Source organism: Mustela nivalis (assembly GCF_964662115.1).
Source record: "Mustela nivalis genome assembly, chromosome: 4".
In the NCBI taxonomy this organism is placed as follows: Eukaryota; Metazoa; Chordata; class Mammalia; order Carnivora; family Mustelidae; genus Mustela; species Mustela nivalis.
The window spans coordinates 6,359,833-6,380,697 of NC_139023.1; the positions used below are offsets into that span (position 1 = coordinate 6,359,833).

The 20,865-nt window shown below is 43.7% G+C and overlaps 1 protein-coding gene across 23 annotated transcripts in view; it reads left to right on the plus strand.

Annotated features, from left to right (window-relative positions):
- CCDC158 (coiled-coil domain containing 158) overlaps positions 1–20,865 on the plus strand; it is a 100,404-nt gene that overhangs the window by 1,854 nt on the left and 77,685 nt on the right. For 7 of the 23 annotated variants that reach the window (XR_014310699.1, XM_082726979.1, XM_082726972.1 and 4 more), the window contains exons 2-6: positions 6,157–6,199; positions 6,639–6,741; positions 8,357–8,457; positions 13,899–14,042; positions 19,786–20,003. Coding sequence is in view for 21 of the 23 variants with exons in the window: in XM_082726979.1 (XP_082583105.1) it covers positions 13,973–14,042; positions 19,786–20,003 (288 nt within the window). In the remaining 2 variants the exon portion in view is untranslated. Of the gene's footprint in view, positions 1–4,484; positions 5,518–6,156; positions 6,200–6,638; positions 6,742–8,356; positions 8,458–8,748; positions 8,847–9,894; positions 10,017–13,898; positions 14,043–19,785; positions 20,004–20,865 lie in introns of those variants that run through there. The other 16 variants (XR_014310700.1, XM_082726965.1, XM_082726971.1 and 13 more) reach the window with 11 other exon arrangements.

Here is a 20,865-nt window from a genome sequence, read left to right on the forward strand (position 1 = left end):
TTAGAGCCACCCAGAAATATCAGGTCCTAATCCCTGGAACCTGTACACGTTATAAGGAAAAAAGGGTCTTTACATATAATGAAGTCAAAGATCTTGAAATGGGGAAATTTTCCTGGATTATCTGGGTGGGCTTTAAACGCAAACCCAAGTGTCCTCACAAGAGAGGGACGGAGGAGATTTGTAGAGACAGAAGAGGAGAACGCAGTTCCACCACAGGCAGAGAGCCGGGTGATGAGAGCAGGAGTCAGTGAGTGGTGCCCGGATCCCACAGCAGCTCAGAGAGGCAAGGAATCGATGCTTCCCTACAGCCTCTGGGGAGAGCACAGCCCTGCCAGCAACCTTGATTTCAGTCCTACGAGACTCTTCTGGACTTCTAGCCTCCAGAACACTGAGAAAATAAATAGCTATTATGATAAGCCACCAAGCTTGTCGCAGGTTGTTACAGCAACTACAGGAAACTAATCTATATGTTAATTGTTATACATCACTTAAAATCCGTCCTGTACTGATGGATATCTCAAAGCTCTCCAGCTGGGGCGGTGATGGGAATAGCAGTGGAGACTACCAAATATTTTCCTGAACCCTGTAAATCTCAAGGAAAAGAGTTGAAAAAGGAATTTGGTCAGAAGTGAAAATAAATTAGGTGCATAGGAAAGAACTAGTCTAACACTTCAAGCAGTATTTGGACTCTCATTTGTATTCCCATTAATATATCACTTGTTTGCTCTGGTTAAGAGAATAAAGCTGACTTAACTTTGGTTCTTAGCTAATACGTTAATGGGTGTCCAACTTACGTATATTAAATTACAGTTGTAGACACCTGGGGATTGAGGTCCAAACCTAGGGAAAGTAGGCGATACAGAAGTGCTTCCATGTGTGGGGTTGTTAAAATCTGGCTGAAAGCAACCTCTAGTTATCTTGAGATTAACACACTTTGGAGTTTTCGTGGTGTAGGAACCAGTGTTCGGGTTTAATTGACTGACTTCTAGGACCCAGGCAGCTAATAAGCATCCCCACTCTTAGCCTGCAGAGCATAACCGCAGTGTACATACGACGAGTAGCCCATCTGCTCTCTTTCTGAACTGCTTTTTGAGATAGGATTTTTATGCCACAGCATTCACTAATTTTAAATATCAAATCCAGTGCTTTTTAGTAAATTTACAGAGTGGTGCAATTATCCCAGTTCAGCTTTAGGAAATGTCCATCACTCAAAAAAGACCCTTCATACCCACTTGCGGTCAGTCCCCTTTCCCAAACCCAGGACCAGCCCACCTTTGACCACTGGCCCACCCTGGAGTTGGTTCTAGTCCTTCTGCTGGGCTACTCCAGTGGCCTCCCAACTGGCCTCTACTTCCGCTCGGCGTGTTTGTCACTCGCCTGCTGGAAGAGCACATGCCCCGACTCAAATCCTCCAGTGGCTTTCCACTGTAATTCGAATAAACCCCGGCGTCCTGTTCACGGCACCGTGAGCTCTACACGCTGCCACTTCACCACCACCTGCTCAGGGTAACTTAGGAGAGAAAGTGAGGACAAGTGCTCCTTTGGGCGTGACCCACAGTTGACTGTCCACAGGCAGGCTTCTCGCCCCACCTCGTCTACACAGCAGCCTCGCGGCTTCCTTTCTGTCCGTCAGCGGACGCTGAGCCCCTTTCATCTCAAGACCTTTGCATGTGGTGTTTCCTCTTAGAAGCTTCCCCAGTCCTCTGTGGGGGTGACTTCTTTCTGACATTCAGTTCAAATGTCACCTCCTCAGAAAGGCCTTCCCTGACCTTCCCTGACCGAAGTAGCCTCACGTCTCTGTGGACCACTGCCTGTGGCCTTTTCTTCACTGCACTGAGTCCCTCTCCAAAATTCTATCTATATTTTTTAAAAGATTCATAGGTAGTTTTAATGTTTTTTTTAAATTTATTTATTTGACAGACAGATCACAAGTGGGCAGAGAGGCAGGCAGAGACAGAGAGAGGGGGAAGCAGGCTCCCGAGGAGAGAGCCCGATGCGGGGCTCAATCCCAGAACCCTGGGATCATGACCTGAGCTGAAGGCAGAGCCTTTAACCCACTGAGCCACCCAGGCGCCCCAGTTTTAATGTTTTTTTTTTTTTTAAAGATTTTATTTATGTATTTGACAGATATAGATCACAGGTAGGCAGAGAGAGGGGGAAACAGGCTCCCTGCTCAGCTGAGAGCCCGAAGTGGGGCTCAATCCCAGGACCCTGAGATCATGACCTGAGCCAAAGGCAGAGGCTTAACCCACCGAGCCACTCAGGCGCCCCGAAGCTTATTACTTTTGATGTGGGAAGAGTAAGGCGAGCACATCCTCCAAATATAGTCCTCTATAGTAAATTACTGCTTTCAGAGCCATTAGGCAGTTTTTGTTCCCTTATTACCGAACACTGATTTTAGGGACTGGATCAATGTTCATCGCCACCCCCAGTATAGTATTGAATCTCTTCACCCACAGCCCTAAAATCTGGACTGGAAGTTGTTGCTAAGAAGGAGAGGAAGAGCTAAAAGGAGAGCATACATAAAAGCAGAGTCCGGCCAGAGCCCGAGACCCGGCAGGTAGACTCCAGCGGAGGCACAGGGCGTGGCAGGGGAAAGGGCTTTGGGTGCCAGCTTTAGTTCAGACTTCCGAATTTGAATAAGATATGATAGAAGGGTTGATTTGAAAGGAAATTCTTTTTTTTTAATTTTTAAATTTTTTATTTTTTAATAAACATATAATCTATTTTTATCCCCAGGGGTACAGGTGTGTGAATCACCAGGTTTACACACTTCACAGCACTCACCAAAACACATACCCTCCCCAATGTCCATAACCCCACCCCCCTTCTCCCAACCCCCTGCCTCCCAGCAACCCTCAGTTTGTTTTGTGAGATTAAGAGTCACTTATGGTTTGTCTCCCTCCCAATCCCATCTTGTTTCATTGATTCTTCTCGTACCCACTTAAGCCCCCATGTTGCATCACCACTTCCTCATATCAGGGAGATCATATGATAGTTGTCTTTCTCTGCTTGACTTATTTCGCTAAGCATGATACGCTCTAGTTCCATCCACGTTGTTGCAAATGGCAAGATTTCATTTCTTTTGATGGCTGCATAGTATTCCATTGTGCATATATACCACATCTTCTTTATCCATTCATCTGTGGATGGACATCTAGGTTCTTTCCATAGTTTGGCTATTGTGGACATTGCTGCTATAAACATTCGGGTGCACGTGCCCCTTCGGATCACTACATTTGTATCTTTAGGGTAAATACCCAGAAGTGCAATTGCTGGGTCATAGGGTAGTTCTATTTTCAACATTTTGAGGAACCTCCAAGTTGTTTTCCAGAGAGGTTGCACCAGCTTGCATTCCCACCAACAGTGTAGGACGGTTCCCCTTTCTCCGCATCCTCGCCAGCATCTGTCATTTCCTGACTTGTTAATTTTAGTCATTCTGACTGGTGTGAGGTGAGCTCATTGTGGTTTTGATGCTGAGTAATATGGAGCACTTTTTCATGTGTCTGTTGGCCATCTGGATGTCTTCTTTGCAGAAATGTCTGTTCATTTCCTCTGCCCATTTCTTGATTGGATTTTTTGTTCTTTGGATGTTGAGTTTGCTAAGTTCTTTATAGATTTTGGACACTAGCCCTTTATCTGATATGTCGTTTGCAAATATCTTCTCCCATTCTGTCAGTTGTCTTTTGGTTTTGTTAACTGTTTCCTTAATTGCACCCAAAACCATAAGATACCTAGGAATAAACCTAACCAAAGAGGCACAGAATCTATACTCAGAAAACTATAAAGTACTCATGAAAGAAATTGAGGAAGACACAAAGAAATGGAAAAATGTTCCATGCTCCTGGATTGGAAGAATAAATACTGTAAAAATGTCTATGCTACCTAAAGCAGTCTACACATTTAATGCGATTCCTATCAAAGTACCATCCATCTTTTTCAAAGAAATGGAACAAATAATCCTAAAATTTATATGGAACCAGAAAAGACCTTGAATAGCCAAAGGAATATTGAAAAGGAAAACCAAAGTTGGTGGCATCACAATTCCGGACTTCAAGCTCTATTACAAAGCTGTCATCATCAAGACAGCATGGTACTGGCACAAAAACAGACACATAGATCAATGGAACAGAATAGAAAGCCCAGAAATAGACCCTCAACTCTATGGTCAACTAATCTTCGACAAAGCAGGAAAGAATGTCCAATGGAAAAAAGACAGCCTCTTCAATAAATGGTGCTGGGAAAATTGGACAGCCACATGCAGAAAAATGAAATTGGACCATTTCCTTACACCACACACAAAAATAGACTCAAAATGGATGAAGGACCTCAATGTGCGAAAGGAATCCATCAGAATCCTTGAGGAGAACACAGGCAGCAACCTCTTCGACTTCAGCCGCAGCAACATCTTCCTAGGAACATCACCAAAGGCAAGGGAAGCAAGGGCAAAAATGAACTATTGGGATTTTATCAAGATCGAAAGGAAATTCTTAAAGATTGTAAGAACTGACACTAGAAAGATCCCTCTGATGTATTCTGTAGCAGGTCTGGCAAGAGCTGATTTAAAGATGAAAGACTACAGGTGTAAAATTAACTAAATTTCATATACTAGCTCTCCTTCCTCGTGACTTAAGGACCGCACTCAAGTCGTCTTTGCTGGGATCAGAGATCCTGCAGAGATAGACTCAACAGAGCATGGTGACTGAGTGCATGTGGAGTTTGCATAGATGAAGAATTAAGACACCGAAATGTCTTAATGTGGGAGGTTGGGTTTATGGTATCTCTATCTGACAACACCCTAAAAAGCAGATTTGGCGGGAATATGAAGAGACAGATGTGGGATGAAATGAATTTAAGATGACTGTAAGCATATGTGCAGAGGTGGTAAGGAACAGATGTTCAAATTTATCTAGAGCCCCAAGTTTATTTTTTTAATAAAGTCACATGAAACCGCTGGCAACGGTGGATTGCCCTCATCTGGCTCTGCTGTTGACTAAAATCCCTTGTGAGAAGTCATCATATCTACGGTCTTCTATCTGCTGAATGTTTTCCATAGGAAGGCATAGAGTGTCCAAGTTGGAGAAGATTATAACGATCTTCTAGGCCACACTCTGCCCTTGAGAGGACACCCAGTGGCAGTTGTCATCCCAGCAAATGCTCACCTCCTCTCAGCTTGAACACCTCCCAAGGATGTTCTCCACATACAGGTTCAAGGTGCTGTGGCTCTTAGAAAGTCCACCTCCTCCCTGTGCAAGAACCTACCTCCTTCTGTTCATTAGTCCTACTTCTGCACAAGGGATGTTATCCAGTATTTTTCCAACATGGCGACTGTGCTCTTAGACTCCACTGAGATATGCCGGAAACCTTGGTGGTTTGTCATCTCAGCTCTACTGCTTAAACTTTATAGACCTGTTTCTGACTCACCAGATAGGAATTCTGCCCAGCAACTTTTCTGACCAAGCCCAAGAGCTGTTGCTGGGTCAAGGCATCTCTGAGCACTGAAAAGCAATCTAAATGGTGAGAAGATATTGAGGTGGTCTATTTAGGTCAGTCCAGACTATACTTAGAAAGGTCTGGTCTGGAAAGTTCTGGGCAAGGTGTTTACTAGGTGCATTGTCATGATAATGCGTGTGAGATCTATAATACCAAAACCAGCACGGGACCACTAGGGAGCATATGCTCACATGTGTTCCATTGTGCAAACATAGCCTGGGTAAATGCCGTAGGTTATCAATTCAAATAAACTTTCATATATAAGATAAGCTCAAAGGAAAAAGAACTCAAAGGTTGTGGTGGTGGTGGTGGTTTTGTGTGTGTGTTAGGTATTGTCAGGATCTTAGGTGATGAAAATGAACTTGTGAATTGAACTTTAAAAAATAATATGTTTTAGGGGTGCCTGGGTGGCTCAGTGGGTTAAGTCTCTGCCTTCAGCTCAGGTCATGATCCCCGGGTCCTGGGATCAAGCCCTGCATCGGGCTCTCTGCTGAGCGGGGAGTCTGCTTCCCCCTCTCCCTCTGCCTGCCTCTTGGCCTACTTGTGATCTCTTTCTCTCTCTCTGTCAAATAAATAAATAAAATCTTTAAAAAATAGTATGTTTTAGATAATGAAAAATAGTTATATGTTAATATACCGATTTTGAAATATTTTCTTTTGCAGGTGTTAATAGGATAAGTGAAAATAAGAATATCCATATATTAAGGTATCTCTTGTTTTACTTTGAATTATATTTAATGATTGTGAACGTACACAACCGATAACATTAATTTATTGTATCTATGCCTATATGTAATTGATTTTAGAGCCAGAAGCCTTGAGCTTGCTGAATGCCTTGGCTGGAATATGTAAGATAATAAAGCTACACGGTTCTCTCTGTGGTTTTCAAACCGTTCAGCAGAGCATCTGCGTTCCATAAAGGTGTCTCTGGGGCAGAGAGGAGGGTGTGTAGTTGGGGCTCTGACGATTTAAAGAAAGGCTTCCTCTGCTTAAAAAAGGTTTGGAAAACAACTGCATTCTCATTTAGTAATGGTGGAAACGGAGGCTTAGAGAGAAGAGATTTGCCCCTGCTCTCACAGGTAGCCAGTGACAGAATTACGTTTCCTGATTTTAAATCCTGTCCTTTCATTCTGCCTCTTTACAAGACAGCGCTGTGTCCTAGTGGAGTCTGTCTTCAACAGCTTCCTTCTGCATTAGATGGTCATATCCCTGTGTTTACTCAGTGCTGCTTAACCCACTCTCTTTGAGGTTAGTGGACGCATCTGAAACTTAACAGCTTCTCTCCCTAGATCATGAAGACAGGATTGTTCATGCTTCGCTATCCTGCTGTGTGACAGCAGGTGCGTACAGATGAGGCACGCGCTGTGTCGTGAGGCTGCACACGAGGTTGGGGTTAGGGTTAGGGTTAGGGTTATGAAGTGGACGCTCTCTCTCTCCATCCTGAAGAGCTTAAATACTGTCCTCACAGTCACAAAGCCAGTAGATCACAGAGCTAGGATTTGAGACCTGATAGTCAAGGAACAACCTCTGGAGAGAAAGAGTGCAATGGACAGAGCAGACATCAAGACCCTGTGAGGTCAAAGAGCGTGTAACAGTGACTTGGGCAGTGAAGGTGGCACTGACCGTCCTCACTGCGTTTCTGAGATGGCACCAGCCTTCGTACGTTGCAGTCTGGGGCTGCCTTAGACATTCTAAGGAAAACACACCTTCACACTCATTCTTTGAGAGTATGGGCCCATTTTGTAAAATCCCCAGCCCCGGGCCTCTGCGGAAAGTGGGGTGGCTCGGCAGCCTCAGGGCTTGAGTCATTAGTTGAGACAGAAAGTCTCAATTGAGGTAAAAAGGCTTTTTTTGGGGTCTGTAGTTTCTAAGGCTTTTTCTGCAACACTGCAATCGCATTACCAGAGTAGAATCTTCACCTGGCCGTTAACTTGTCAGAAATATAAGGTTTTTTCAATGTGAAACTGTTCATAATTTTAAATCCAGGGGAATTGTTCACAGTCAGTATTGGGCAAACCTGAAGAGACCAAGATCCCAGCTTCGTCCTGTGCTCAGAGACTTGATCAAACACATGTCAGTCATGTGTGATGATCCCCAAATCGACAAAATGCAGCATGTTAGCACTTTTATCTTATTGTGGCCAAAAGAACCCTTTCTTTTGCCAGAAATCCTTAGTAATTTAATAAGCTTTCTACTCGAAACTAGGAATAATGTTTCAACTCTCGCTGTCATGAAAGTAGAGAAACCCTGAGTGATTTGACCAAATTGAGGTTACAGTCAGTTTAAACTTGTAAAAATGTGAATTATAAATACTTTTTTAAAGACCGATTTTGTTAATAGAAGTACTATACATCTTTAAAAATCAATGTTTATTTAAAAATTTAAAAACTCTTTTTTAAGTAAATAAACCTATGCTGTCTTCTTTAAATGATTATTTTTCTTTTCTTTTTTTGAACTGTTAATTTTCTAAGGAAACAATTTCCCCGCAAAGGTCTGCCACTCTTCAGTGGCCTACTACCTATCGAGGGATACTGAATTAATGAGTTTATTACATTCACCATCTTATCCAAAATAAACAATTTTTTTTTTTAAGATTTCTGTTTTAGTTTTAGAGAGAGAGAAAATGCAAGTGCAGGAAGAGGCAAAGGAAGAGAATCTTGGAGCAGACCCCGCTGGGCGCAGAGCCCACACAGAGCTGGTCCCAGTGCACATGAGAGCACTGACCCCAACCAAAACCAAGAGTCAGATACTTAACTGGCTGAGCCACCCAAGTGCCCCCCATGCTTGGTTTTTCATAACAGATTATTCTAAAGTCAAACCTCCTTCTTTCTTCCCTTATCTCTTCTCCACCTTTCGATTTCAGTTCTGCTTACCTCACTCGTAGGTTCTGTTTCCTGCTTGATACCAGAATTTCGGTCTCCAGCAGAGAGCATCAGTGAACACGTGGCTTCCCAACACTGGGCTGTGAGTCTCCATGTCCTGCTCATTCCTCTGTGGTTTTGATCTGTCTGTATTTTATAATATTCACATTCTCAGTAATTTGAATTTTCTAAGTGTCTTTCATCATCCTGAGGAATCCCCAAATGCAACATTTTAGTGTGTAAGTTATATTATACAGCAAATACATGATAAAACTTGTTTAAATGAGAGCCCCCCCATAGCAATCTCTTCTATTTAGAACATTTGAATTGCCTAGCAATCTTGACTAACATTCCATTTCTTCTAATTCTTCATGGAATGTCTTCCTATCTGCTACTAATTTCCTAAAAATGATAGTACAAAACACATTAAAGTAGAATTTATCTAACTGTGGTTTTGACAGATGGCACTTCAGTAATCAAAAAGGAGAAACCGTGAGTGAAATAAAATGGAGTTCTGTTCAATGAAAATTCTCTTTTGCTCACAGGGTTTAAAAAAATGTTTACTGGGACGCCTGGGTGGCTCAGTTGGTTAAGCGGTTGCCTTCGGCTCAGGTCATGATCCCAGCGTCCTGGGATCGAGTCCCACATCGGGCTCCTTGCTCGGCGGGGAGCCTGCTTCTCCCTCTGCCTCTGCTTGCCTCTCTGTCGGCCTGTGCTCGCTCTCTCTGACAAATAAATAATAAGTAAAATCTTTAAAATAAAATGTTTACCTCTATGCTTACAGTGGTAAATTACTGTATATATAATAAGCAGTATGTCATATATGATCTTCCTTTTCCCATCATTTTGATGGTCCTTGCCTGTATGTCTTTAGTTTTTTCCAAGAAAATTGGGATTCTGATTCATTGCTTTGATTTATTGTTTTTCTGTTTTCTACCTCAATAATTTCTGTTTGTATCTTTATTATTTCCTATCATGTGCTATCTTTTGTTTTGCTTTTTTTCTTTTTGTGTTGGAGATTTCGTTCACTTTTTGTCATTCTCTCATTTTTATTGAAACAAGCGTGTAAGACCAGGAATTTTCCTTTTTTCACCGCCTTATGGTGTCTCAGATGCTCGCGTACTGTGCTTATTGTCTTTATTGTTTGGAAATTCTTTAATTTCCCTTTATATGCTCTTGAGCACACAACAGTAATTTAATAGGAGGTCTTTGAATTTCTAAGTACAAAGGCGTTTTTGCTTTGGGGTTTCATTTTTCCTTTCTAGTTTTATGACCTTATGACCAGAAAATGTTTGTAACATTTTTACTTTTATGAACCTGCTAATCTTTCTTTTCTTTTCTTTTCTTTTCTTTTTTTTTTAAGGTTTATGTATTAGAGAAAGAGACAGAGAGAGAGAGAGAATATGCATGTGCCAGGGATGTGGGGGCAGAAGCAGAGGGAGAAGGAAAGAGAGACTCCCAAGCAGACTCCGCACAGAGTGTGGAGCCTGACGCAGAGCTTGATCTCAGGACCCTGAGATCATGACCTGAGCAGAAACCAAGAGTCCCTTGCTCAACCAGCTGAGCCACCCAGGCGCCTGTGGAACCTGCTGATCTTTTATTTGTGCCCTAGAATATTACTGGTCCTTGTCAGTGCTCCCTCCATGTGTGCTTGAGCAGAAGGTATGTTCTCCATTACCGTGTGTCCTGTTTGATCTTATTGAAGTCTACCGTGGTGAGGATTTCTTCTAAATCTTTTATATCCTTACTTACTTTCTGTCAGTGTGACCTGTCTCATACTGAACAGCCTGTTAAGGTCTCGTTATCACTGTTTCTAGCCCTTATTGCATCTCCTGTAATGGATGTTTTCTCTACGGGGGTGCTGGGTTAAATGGCACAGAAAGTCGGTTGTACCTTTATTGTGGGTTGTGGCTTCTCACGTCTTATGTGATGCTCTGCCTTGAGGACTACCTGGTCTGGAAGGTATCAGGATTTTAACTGGTGCTTTCTTACTGTTTTCATTCTCCTGGCAGATCTTTGTCCATCACTTTATTTGTAGTCTTTTTGAATCAGTGCCTTTAAGTGCCCTTTTGTATAGAGAAAGAGTTGAAATTTTTAAGAGCTGATTTCAAAATCCTTTGAATAGGCAAGTTAAGTCCCATCATGTTGAGTGATATGACTTTTATGTTTGGTCTATATTCTGTCACATTTTTCTTACATTATATTCTAGGGATAAAACTACTATGTATTTTATTTACTTTTTTTTTTTTTAATGTTTCTCCTTTTTCTTTGAAAACATTTTTTTGTTGGGGCACCTTGGAGGCTGTGAGATCCAAGCTCCCCGATGGGTTCCAAATGCAGCCTGCTTGAGATTCTCCCTCCCCCGCCATCCCTCTCTGGCGCTCCTCCCTGATCTGGCTCTATATAAAAAAATGATTTTTGTCACTTAAGAAGGTTTGTATTTTTATTTTAGTGGTAACCTTCACATAAATACTTATTGTAATATACCTATAAACAGACCCTTTTTCTTCTTACTTAACTCTTTGCTTTCTGTCATTTTAAATGGTATTTTTTGACAACCAGTCGTCTTCTACTTTTCCCCTTTTTTAGTTCTTATCTCCCCATTTCAAGTTACATTTGTTATCTTTTTTCCCACACATAATATTTGTATATTATTCTTCAGTGCCATCACTCTACCCATGTTTTAGTTTTGGTTTTACAACTGAATAGGTAACATTAGCCATTAGACCTTCTGCACACTTTCTCCAGTTATTTTTTTAAAGATTTTATTTCTTTATTTGTCAGAGAGAGAGAGAGAGAGAAAGTACAGGCAGGGGGAATGGCAGGCTAAGGGAGAAGTGGCTCCCAACTGAGCAAGGAGCCGATGCAGGACTCGATCCGAGGACCATGGAATTAAGACCTGGACCAAAGGCAGGTGCTTAACTTACTGAGCTACCCAGGCATCCTATATGGGTTTCTGTTTTGGGTTGTTTTTTTTTTTTATCTTTATTTTCATCTTTTTTCCAGAGTTCATTTTGGAAAATTTCAAACTAGAAAACAAAAGATTTTCACCAGTTGTTCACGATTTGCCATATTCACCTGTCATCTTCTGGTCCGATGAAGCTCACCTCCTCTTGCAGATTCCTCAGAAGGGGCGCATGCATACAGTGTTCTGGCACATTCAGAACTGTTTTTCTGTGGCTTTGACTCTTTCAAAAATCCTGGCTGGATATAGTGTCCTTGGTTTCCACTTTCTTTTGTTTCTTTAAAATACTGCTCTACTATTGCCTTGCTTTGTATGTTATTTTTGCATAATATGATGCCATCTTGATGTTCTTGCCTTTGTAAATTCTTTCTTTCTTTCTTTCTTTTTTGCCCGAAGGCCCTTAGGATTTTTTCCATCTTTAAATTCTTTTTTTTTTTTTTAAAGATTTTATTTATTTATTTGACAGAGAGAGATCACAAGTAGGCAGAGAGGCAGGCAGAGAGAGAGAGAGGAGGAAGCAGGCTTCCTGCTGAGCAGAGAGCCTGATGTGGGGCTCGATCCCAGAATCCTAAGATCATGACCTGAGCCGAAGGCAGTGGCTTAACCCACTGAGCCACCCAGGTGCCCCTCCATCTTTAAATTCTTAATATAGTTTTATTAGGGTATGTCTCAGAGTTGATCATTCTTGGTCACTATTCCCTAGTGTGAAAAGGTATAGTAGATTCAGGCCTTCCTTTATTTCTAGGAAACTTTCTTTGGTCATAGTTTGAAATAATAGTTCCATTTCACTGTCCTGGCTTTTCTTCTTCAGGGCACCGGCGATGCCATGTCCGGGCTCCTGTGCCTGCCCCGCCCCCCGCCCATTCACTTCCTCTCTCCGCCTTTTCACTTGTTTTCCTCTTCTGTTTTCATTCCAGTCTGTTCTCCCTTGGTGTCCCCTGTAACCTGGGCTTCTTTTTTGGTCCAATATGGTCTTTTTCTTCTCTTTCTTTCCTGACCTTAGCCAACTCTCCCTTCCTTCCTGTTTGTTTGCTTGTTTGTTTGGTGTGTTTCTTGGTTTGACATTTCTGATTCAAGGCTGATTTTTCACATGCTCAAATGCTGGCTTGGGAATATCTCGTCGGGTTTGCACCAGTAGCGTTACAGTTTTCTCTGACTTCATGTTTGTCAGTGCAGTGAGACGGGGACACTTTTTAATCAGCAGATTTTATTCACATTTTCTGATATTTTTGTAGTAGTTTTGTGGACGTGGCCTGCTTTTATCGAGTCCTTGCGTCTTGTGGACAGGCTTGAGTTTGAGGCGCCCTCCCTCTTCCCGGCACCTTCTGTAGCGGGTGGTGGTGCATGAGTGGGGGGGTCGAAAGAGGTTTGGCTTATCTTGCTTCTTTTTGTCTGTTGGTGCCTGAACTGCCCCTGTTCCCTCCTTGGTGACCATGTCTGCTGCGGAGATCACCTCTTCTTCTCCAGAAACAGTGCTCCTCTGAGGTGCTACTTCTGGGTCCCCTCACTTGCAAGCCATCACCCAGTAGCCGGGGCTGTGGACTACCCGGTCGCAACCTGAGCCTAACATCTGGGCTTTCCCTGCTCCCTTTCTGGGGTGCATAAGTCTGCGCTGCTTTCAGCCCTCCGTTGTCCTCTGCTCCTTTTAGGTTTTTTAGCCTCCCCTCTCCCATTCTCCATGCCTACATGCCCACGGGGCTGGCGGGTGGGCCGTAGGAGCAATCTGGGAACACATTTTGCCTCTGCTAACAGATCATTTGAAGGTTGTAGTATCCTCTGTCATCTGGGGTTGCCGAAGACATAGAGCCCATGTGCTTTTATTCATTTGTCCTCCTTACTGATTTTATAGGTTTTGTTTTTTTGAAGCTTTTATTTATTTATTTTTGCCAGAGAAAGAAAGAGAGCAGTCACGACCAGGGGCAGGAGGGGCAGAGGGAGAAGCAGACTCCCAGCCGAGCAAGGAGCCCACACAGGACTCCATCGCAGGACCCTGGGATCACAGCCTGAGCCAAAGGCAGACCCCAACAACTGAGCCACCCAGGCACCCTGATTTCGTAGTAGTTTTCAGAGGATGAGGGGTGAGATTGAGAATCAGGCCACCACCATCATTCTCCAAACCCAGGAGTCCTCTTGGCCTAATCGAAAATTATGAGCACTGTTTGACATTAAAGAAGTTTTTCAGCTTTTAGTAATGATTTCCAATTTGCTGATTTGGGATTTATTTTTATTTATTATTATTTTTTAGTTTATTTCTTTTTACTGATTGTGACTTTTCACTAAGGAGATATTTTCTACCATTATTTGACAATGTCACTAGAGTGCTAACCACCGTTGTAATTAAAGAATTAGGTTTTGATTTTCAGGTTGTCTTCAGTAAGCTACTTAGATATTAAAAGCAATAATTTCTAAAATAAGATGCTATTCACTCATTTTATGTAGTGATAATATATTTATGTATAAGTATTTTTCTGGCGAAGAGTTATTACTAAATTTGAAATATGAATGGAGTCAGTCCCTCTTCTATGAATTTTGTTCTCATAGTACCTTATTAATAAAGATCGAACCCCTGTCTTTTATAGATAAGAAACAGAAGAATCGAAAAGGGAAGCACTCGTATTTCCAGATTCTTTAAGAAGAGGTAGCAGTATTTAATATGGAACCAAAAGCTGGTGAATCAAATAATGAAGATCTTTTATCAAGCAGTGGTGTCACATCCAATGGAGGTGTGTGTTCTTTATCAAACGAAATGGGAACATTGGAATTAAATAGCCTTCATAATATTTATTCAGGCTGCTGTTTTTTAGTATATTTTGGTTTTTACTGCAGAGCACAGATGGTGGTCATGAATGTTTATTGTTGAAAATTCTACTTTGTGAGGCAGAAACTGTTTAGTCTTTTAAAAATAGTGTATCTGTTTTTTAGCAAATGTTTACATTACTTTTTTGGTCTAAAAATTGTTTCCATGTTGAGGGACTACAAGGTGTTCCATGTTTCCCTAACGCCTTCTCTTTCCCGGTCCGCTTGAAGCCCGATTCCTGCGTCAGTTTGACCCTTTCCCGCTCCCCACGCCACCCCGCCCGGCGTGCTCCTGGTGTAGGCGGTGGCTCTCGAGTCCAGTCTTCCCCCTCCATCTCTACTGACCTGGTTCTGGCCCCTTCCCCTCCCCCTGAACCCATCTCAGTCCAAGGCCAGGGGCAGCTGGCAGGAAAACAGTAACAGGAGTGATAGGCAGAACGATGCAGGGCAACTGGGAAGGAGTTGGTGTTGACCTTGCTGCGAAGCGTCATAGGGGGAAGCCGGGCAGGCACAGCCGCAGGAAGCTGCTACCAGCCTTGGGCTAGAAGGACCACGAGAAGAGGAAATGTCAGGAGGGCGGGAAGGCAAGAGCTCACACCACCTGCAGCAGGGCTGCGGGAAGGGGGCTGCAGGGGTGTGGGGCGGGAGCAGAAGCCCACTGACGGCCAGAAGCCCAGCGGAGGCTGTGAGAGGGACTGGCGCACAGTGTCTCCGTCCTGCAGCCTCTGGGTCTTCCCAGCCCCTCCCTCGGCGGCGTCCCAGGAGAGGGGCCGGGAAGGCAGCCTGGGGAAAGTAGCTCACTGCGGCACCCGGCAGGACCTGCACACTCCGATTGCTTGCCCTGCCTGGCTCGCTCATCTAGAAGAATGCACCCAAAGTTTATTCTCAGTTGCAGATCTGTTGTCTTACTGGTCTGCTTAAACACTTTTATTTCAGCACTTATTTTGAGAAGACTTCGCTTTTTAGGCTGCTTTTACTGTGCTGAGGTGCCTCTGTCCCCTCCATGCTGCCGTGCCCATCTTCCCGGCCAGTTCCGCACACGCACATCCCTGCGCACTCTGTCCCTCGCACTCATCAGGGCTGCCGCACTTAGCTCCTGGGTTGTCTCTCCCTCCTCAGGCTCACCATCATCCCAGGATATCGCTGTCCCATCTTAGACCCATCTTAGACTCATCTTAGAGTTTCTTCACCTTTTTAGTTCTTCTCACCTTGACATTGACTCTAGCCACACCCACTTCTCTTTCTTGCATCTTATTACCGAGAACTGTTAGACTTCTGAAATCCAACCCCCTGTCTTCTAGCCCTGTCCCTCCCTCCCTCCTAGAGCACCTGCTCTTCTGCCTCATGGAAGGAGTGATTCTCAACCATGGCTCCGTGTCAGAATCACTTTTTGAGGTTTTAAACACTCATATGGCTTAGAGCCACACCTAGAGACTCTGATTCAATAAGTCTGGAATGGGGCTTAGGTACCAGTGGATTTTTTTTTTAAGGCTCCCCAGTTGACCCTGATTTCCAAAGAGGGTTGAGAACAACTGCTCTAGATTCTGCCATTTTCTCCTAAATTAAAACCTCTTCTTATCCTCACTTTCTTTTTTGTATCATTCATTATTTCAGCCAGCCTCTTGCCAGTCTCTTCAACTTCCTCTTTCTCTTACTCTTTTGTTGCACTCTTACAGGAAAACCCCCATCTTTATCAGGCTGACTGCATTCTCCATTTTCCTACTGGGTTTCCGGAAGATTCTGCTAGAGAAAATATACAGACTGCGGGTTTCCCGTCAGTTTGCCGCGTCACCGTCAGAGTCTCCCATCTCATCTCTCTCCTTGATCCTGCTAGAGGAGACTCGCGAGCTTAGCCAGTTCCCTCTCCAGTTTCCCTCAATACTTATTTCAAAATTATGCCATTCTTAGGTACTTCTTTCTCACAGATAACTTTATTTCCTAATTTCCTAAGGACATCTAATATCTGTCCATCCATTCTGCAAACTACTGCCTTCTGGCTTTTGAATCCAGTAGTCCAATAAAATCACTCTGGCCAATGTGACTTAATTTTCTCTTTTTCACCAAGTTCAGTGGCCTCTTATCCCCCCCAACATTTTGTTTTGAAATTTTTTAAGCTATTAAAAAGTAGTACATTGAATACCTTACACTTGGTGCAGCAGTTGTCAACATTTTTATATTTGCTTTATCTCTGTATGTATGATTTGTGTTTCACTTACCTGAAATTGAAGGCATCGTGGTTCTTGCCTCAAAATCTGAACATGCATCTCCTTCGATAAGGATGATTTCCTACATCACCACATTATCATGTCTCAGAAAATCACTGTCAGTGCGATGTCATCTGATTTGCAATCATATTAAAATTTACGCAGTTGACCTCATAAAAAGTCTTCCTTGGTTGTGTGTGTGTGTGTGTGTGTGTAACAATAGCAGAGATGAATTGTATTTAGTGGTTGTTCCCTTCATCCTTGCTCCATTGTTGTTTCTCACGGCATAGGCGTTAAGAGGCCGGACTAGCTATATTATAGAATATCTGACATTTTAGATTTCTCTGGTTGTTTCTCATCTTTAGACTCGGGTTAAACTCATTTGGCAAGAGTTTGTGAATATCCTAGTACTAAATAGTTTTTTATCCAGGGGTCGTGGTGTCAATTGAAGATTCTTGCCCGAAGCAAGGATTACATTTTTGATTTTCTAATTTTACCATAGTCATTAGCTGACACTCCTCAGGAAAGAAGAGCTTCCCCTTCATCATTACTGCCCTCCATCCGTCCGTAGATTGTCCTTAGTTCAAAGTCCTATAATGCATTGCTGCCACTATTGGTTATTTTTTTTTTATATCTTTTTAGAGATTTTTATTTTTTCCTCAAGTTTTTTTAAATTTATTGTTTATTTATTTTTAGCATAACAGTATTCATTATTTTTGCACCACACCCAGTGCTGCATGCAATCCGTGCCCTCTCTAATACCCACCACCTGGTACCCTGACCTCCCCCCCAACCCGCCACTATTGTTTTTGGTTCTCAATTGTATCGTGTCTGGCCAGTCCTTTTCAGCTGGTTCCTGTCCTTAGAACGTGACCCACTTCCCTGCTTTCTGGCACATCCGAATGGCCCTGGCTCTCACTGGGTTTCACTTCTTCCCGCAGGCCTGGAAGGAGCCATTTCTCTAAGGAGCCCAGGTTCCCTTCAGTAGAGAATAATAATAAAGAATCCAGAGTCTCATGTGCATATTGCTACTGAGGTATCATTTTTGTCTGGAACATTCAGTGGATAAAGCTTCAAAATAGATTTTTTTTTTTTTAAATCTCAGATTCGCATGGATGACTCACATTCAAATCCGGTACCATGGAGTCCTCCTCATCTTCCCTCATCCCATGTCTGCTTCTCCCCTATCATGAAATTCTAGTTTCCAAAACACTCAGCACATCTGTTCATTTTCTCCCTTGCACAGTCCATACAAGAGTGTCCGAATTACAGCTGTGCTCCCACCGGGACACGCTGGCGCCTAAGAGAGGCTCTCTAAGCCCACGCACAGAGGGCTGCGCTCTGAAGTCATTTGAAGGAACTGTCTTTCTCAGACTTACTATAAAGTTTCTTTCTGTTAGTGTTCAACTTCATTTTATTTTTAGAATATATCTACCACGGACCTGGCTCCGAAGGAAAAGCTCAGCGGAAGGCGCTTCGGCGGAGTTTGGCCGCGGCCCGCGCCCGCGCCCTTCCGCTGGATCCCCGCCCCTCCCTGTCCCCCCGGAAAAAGCCATTTTCTGTGTTTTATTGTTTTATGTTTACATTTCGTATTTCTGTATGTCTGTTCAGTTTTAATCTTCCAGTGTCTCTTTCCACGCCTCCCCAGCAGACGTGTGGATTGCTCCCGCTCCTCCTCTCTCACACAGAGGAGGGATGTTAACCTATTCAAGGGACAACTATCAAGGCGTTTATGGACATATGTTCAAAGCACCACAGTTTGCCCTCTGGTCACAAATTATTTACTTTTTTCCCCACATGCAAAGCACATTCTCTCTCTGCCAGGAAGGCCCTAACAGTCTCATCCTGTTACAGCTTCCGTCCGTTCAAGGGCCAGAACATCCCTATTGAAACTAGATTCAGGTTTGGATGAAGCTTTTCAGTTGTCCAGCTCCCTGAGTCGCGTTCGTCATCTGAAGACCCGTGACAGCCGACGTCCAGTGGCAGACCCGCATCTGTCAGAGCTACTGCTCCACACGGGGACAACAGGAGGCACAGGGTCTGTCCCAGTTCTGAAACCCAACTGAGCACAGGCTGCCCATTCCCAGATTGGCGCTCAGGCCTGGGAATCACTCCCCCTCGTTCTTGGTGCCTTTTTCTGGACTCTTGGGTCAACTCTGAGACGTCCTCTCTCTCTCTCTCTCTCTTTTTTTTTTTTTTTTAAGATTTTATCTGTGTAATTGAAAGAGAGAGCAGTAAGCATGGGGAGGGGCAGCCGGAGAAGGGGAGGGAGACGCAGGCCCTGCATGGAGCTGGCAGCCGGAGGCGGGGCTCAATCCCCACCCCAGGACTCTGGGATCTTGACCTGAGCCAGAGGCAGCTGCTTGGCTTACTGAGCCTCCCCGGAGCCCCATGAGAACTCCTTCCTTTACATGAAGGGCAGCCTGTGTGTTCAGCCGGGGGCTCCCCAGCCGGCTCATGGGAAGGCCTCTTTCCGTCTCACACTCTCAGTCACTCGGTCCAAACCGTTGCTGTTTCTTGAACATAATTCTCTAATATCTTTGTGTTTCTTCTGCGACCCTTCCTGGGTTTTGCTCCCTTGTCTTCCCTTTAAATACAGGTGTTTCCTTGGAGCACTCTCTTCGTCCCCTGTTTTCCCTTTACACCCTGCCCCTGGATCACCCGTTGACTTCAGGGGTTCACTAGAACTCAGATGCCGATGGTTCCCAAATTCCTGCTCCGAAGCAGGCCGACTCCTCAACTCGTAAATGAAGCAGCCTTGTTTGGAGGTCGAAGCGCGAGGCCCCTGAGGGCGCTTCGACGCCGCCCGGGCTTCTCCCTCCCCCAAGTATTTCTCAAGTGCATAGCCTGTGTCCGACCCCCTGTCTCTGCTTTACGGTAGACACTTGCCATGTCTTGCCTGCGTCCATGAAAGCCTTCTCCGACTCGATTCTCTCCCTCAGTTTCATCCCCGCCCAGAGCATTCTCCACACTGAAGCCCGACGGCCTTTTCAGACCTCAAACCTAGTGAGCTACTCTCTTACTCTGAAATCCATTCATGACTCTCAAGACAAAAGTCAAGCTCCTCGGCATGACCACAGCGTCCTTCGTGCTCTGGCCTATATCTTCATTCTCGGATCTGGCTACTTCTTTCCTGTCAGGAATATCTGTGCTGTCACAAGCCTCCTCACCGTTAATTATCGTGCTCCCGCGGCCTACACTGCCCTTTCTCTTCTCCTTCATATACTTCAAGGCTCATTCAACTCGGCTATCCCGTGATCGCTATCAAGTAAAACTCCCTCCTCCTCCCAGCTCTGCTTTTTCCCTAGTGCTTGTCTCTCTCAGAGCTCTTCCCAGTCCTTTCCTGGTCTGTTTTCCCCCCGAGACCTGGAGTATCTTCGGGGTTCACTAAGGAAATCACCTGGGAAAATGTTGACCACAGAACTATTTTATTAGTACGTTGATTGGTTCATTCTTTAATATTTAGGTTCTTCAAGCCCGTTTTTTATGTCATCTATTCGTGGCACAATCATTGAAAACACGGCTTCAGCTGCGACATTGACACAAATTCCTTTTTTCCCCAAATATGAAGTGGAACTCGATTCTCCTAGAAAAGTCATCCCGTACCCTGGAAAGGAACACATCGAACGTGTTTTGGAAGAATATTCACATCAAGTCAAAGATCTGCAGAGAAGACTGAATGAAGTGAGTTGTGTTCTTTCTTCTAGAACTTGATGCCGTTTGGGGATGGCAAGGAGGCACGTTGCCTTGGAGCAGAACCTAAACCTACTGAAAGAAACACTTAATGATAGATTTATTGGTTAAACTTACTAATTTGGCTTATGCCTTCTGTTTCAGTATTAAGAATTGAACACATGAAGTTTATATGCTTATTTTTATTTTGTTAATAGAATGCCTTGGTTTCATGGCTAATCTTAATTAAACTTGACTAGTTCAAAATATTATAATTAATGATGTTTATCTGTAATTAAATAATTGGTTCAACCTGCTGTCCTGCTATCATGTTATCTTGTTTTCCTTTTTCTTTAATTTTTTTAAGATTATTTATTTGAGAGAGAGTGCGCAAGCTTGGGGGAGGGAGACTCCTTGCCCAGCAGGAAGCCTGACACGGTGACACGAATTCAATCCCAGGACCCCTCAGATCATGACCTGAGTGACAGATGCTTAACTGAGCCACCCAGGCGCCCTGATACCTTGTTTTCCTTTACAAAGCAATTGTGGGGATAGGTTTTTAGATATATGTGTCTACATAATAGCTAAATAATATATAAAAGTTATTTGCTATTTTTTTTATATTTGCTAAAAATTTTTAAGTGGACCTTATGTAGAATGAAGCCAGCTTTAGGCATATTTAAGTTGTAAACTGGGTCCCAGGAGTCTGTGGTCTGAAAGTGAAACTCACCATCGTACTCAGAGCCTTTCATGATATCACCCCTCCCTGTACATTGTAGCCTCACCTACTACCTGTTCCCCAAATGCACCCTCCATTGCAACAATGTTATTTGCTCTTCCCTGGAGGTAGCGTGCTTTTCTAGGGCTTCATGCT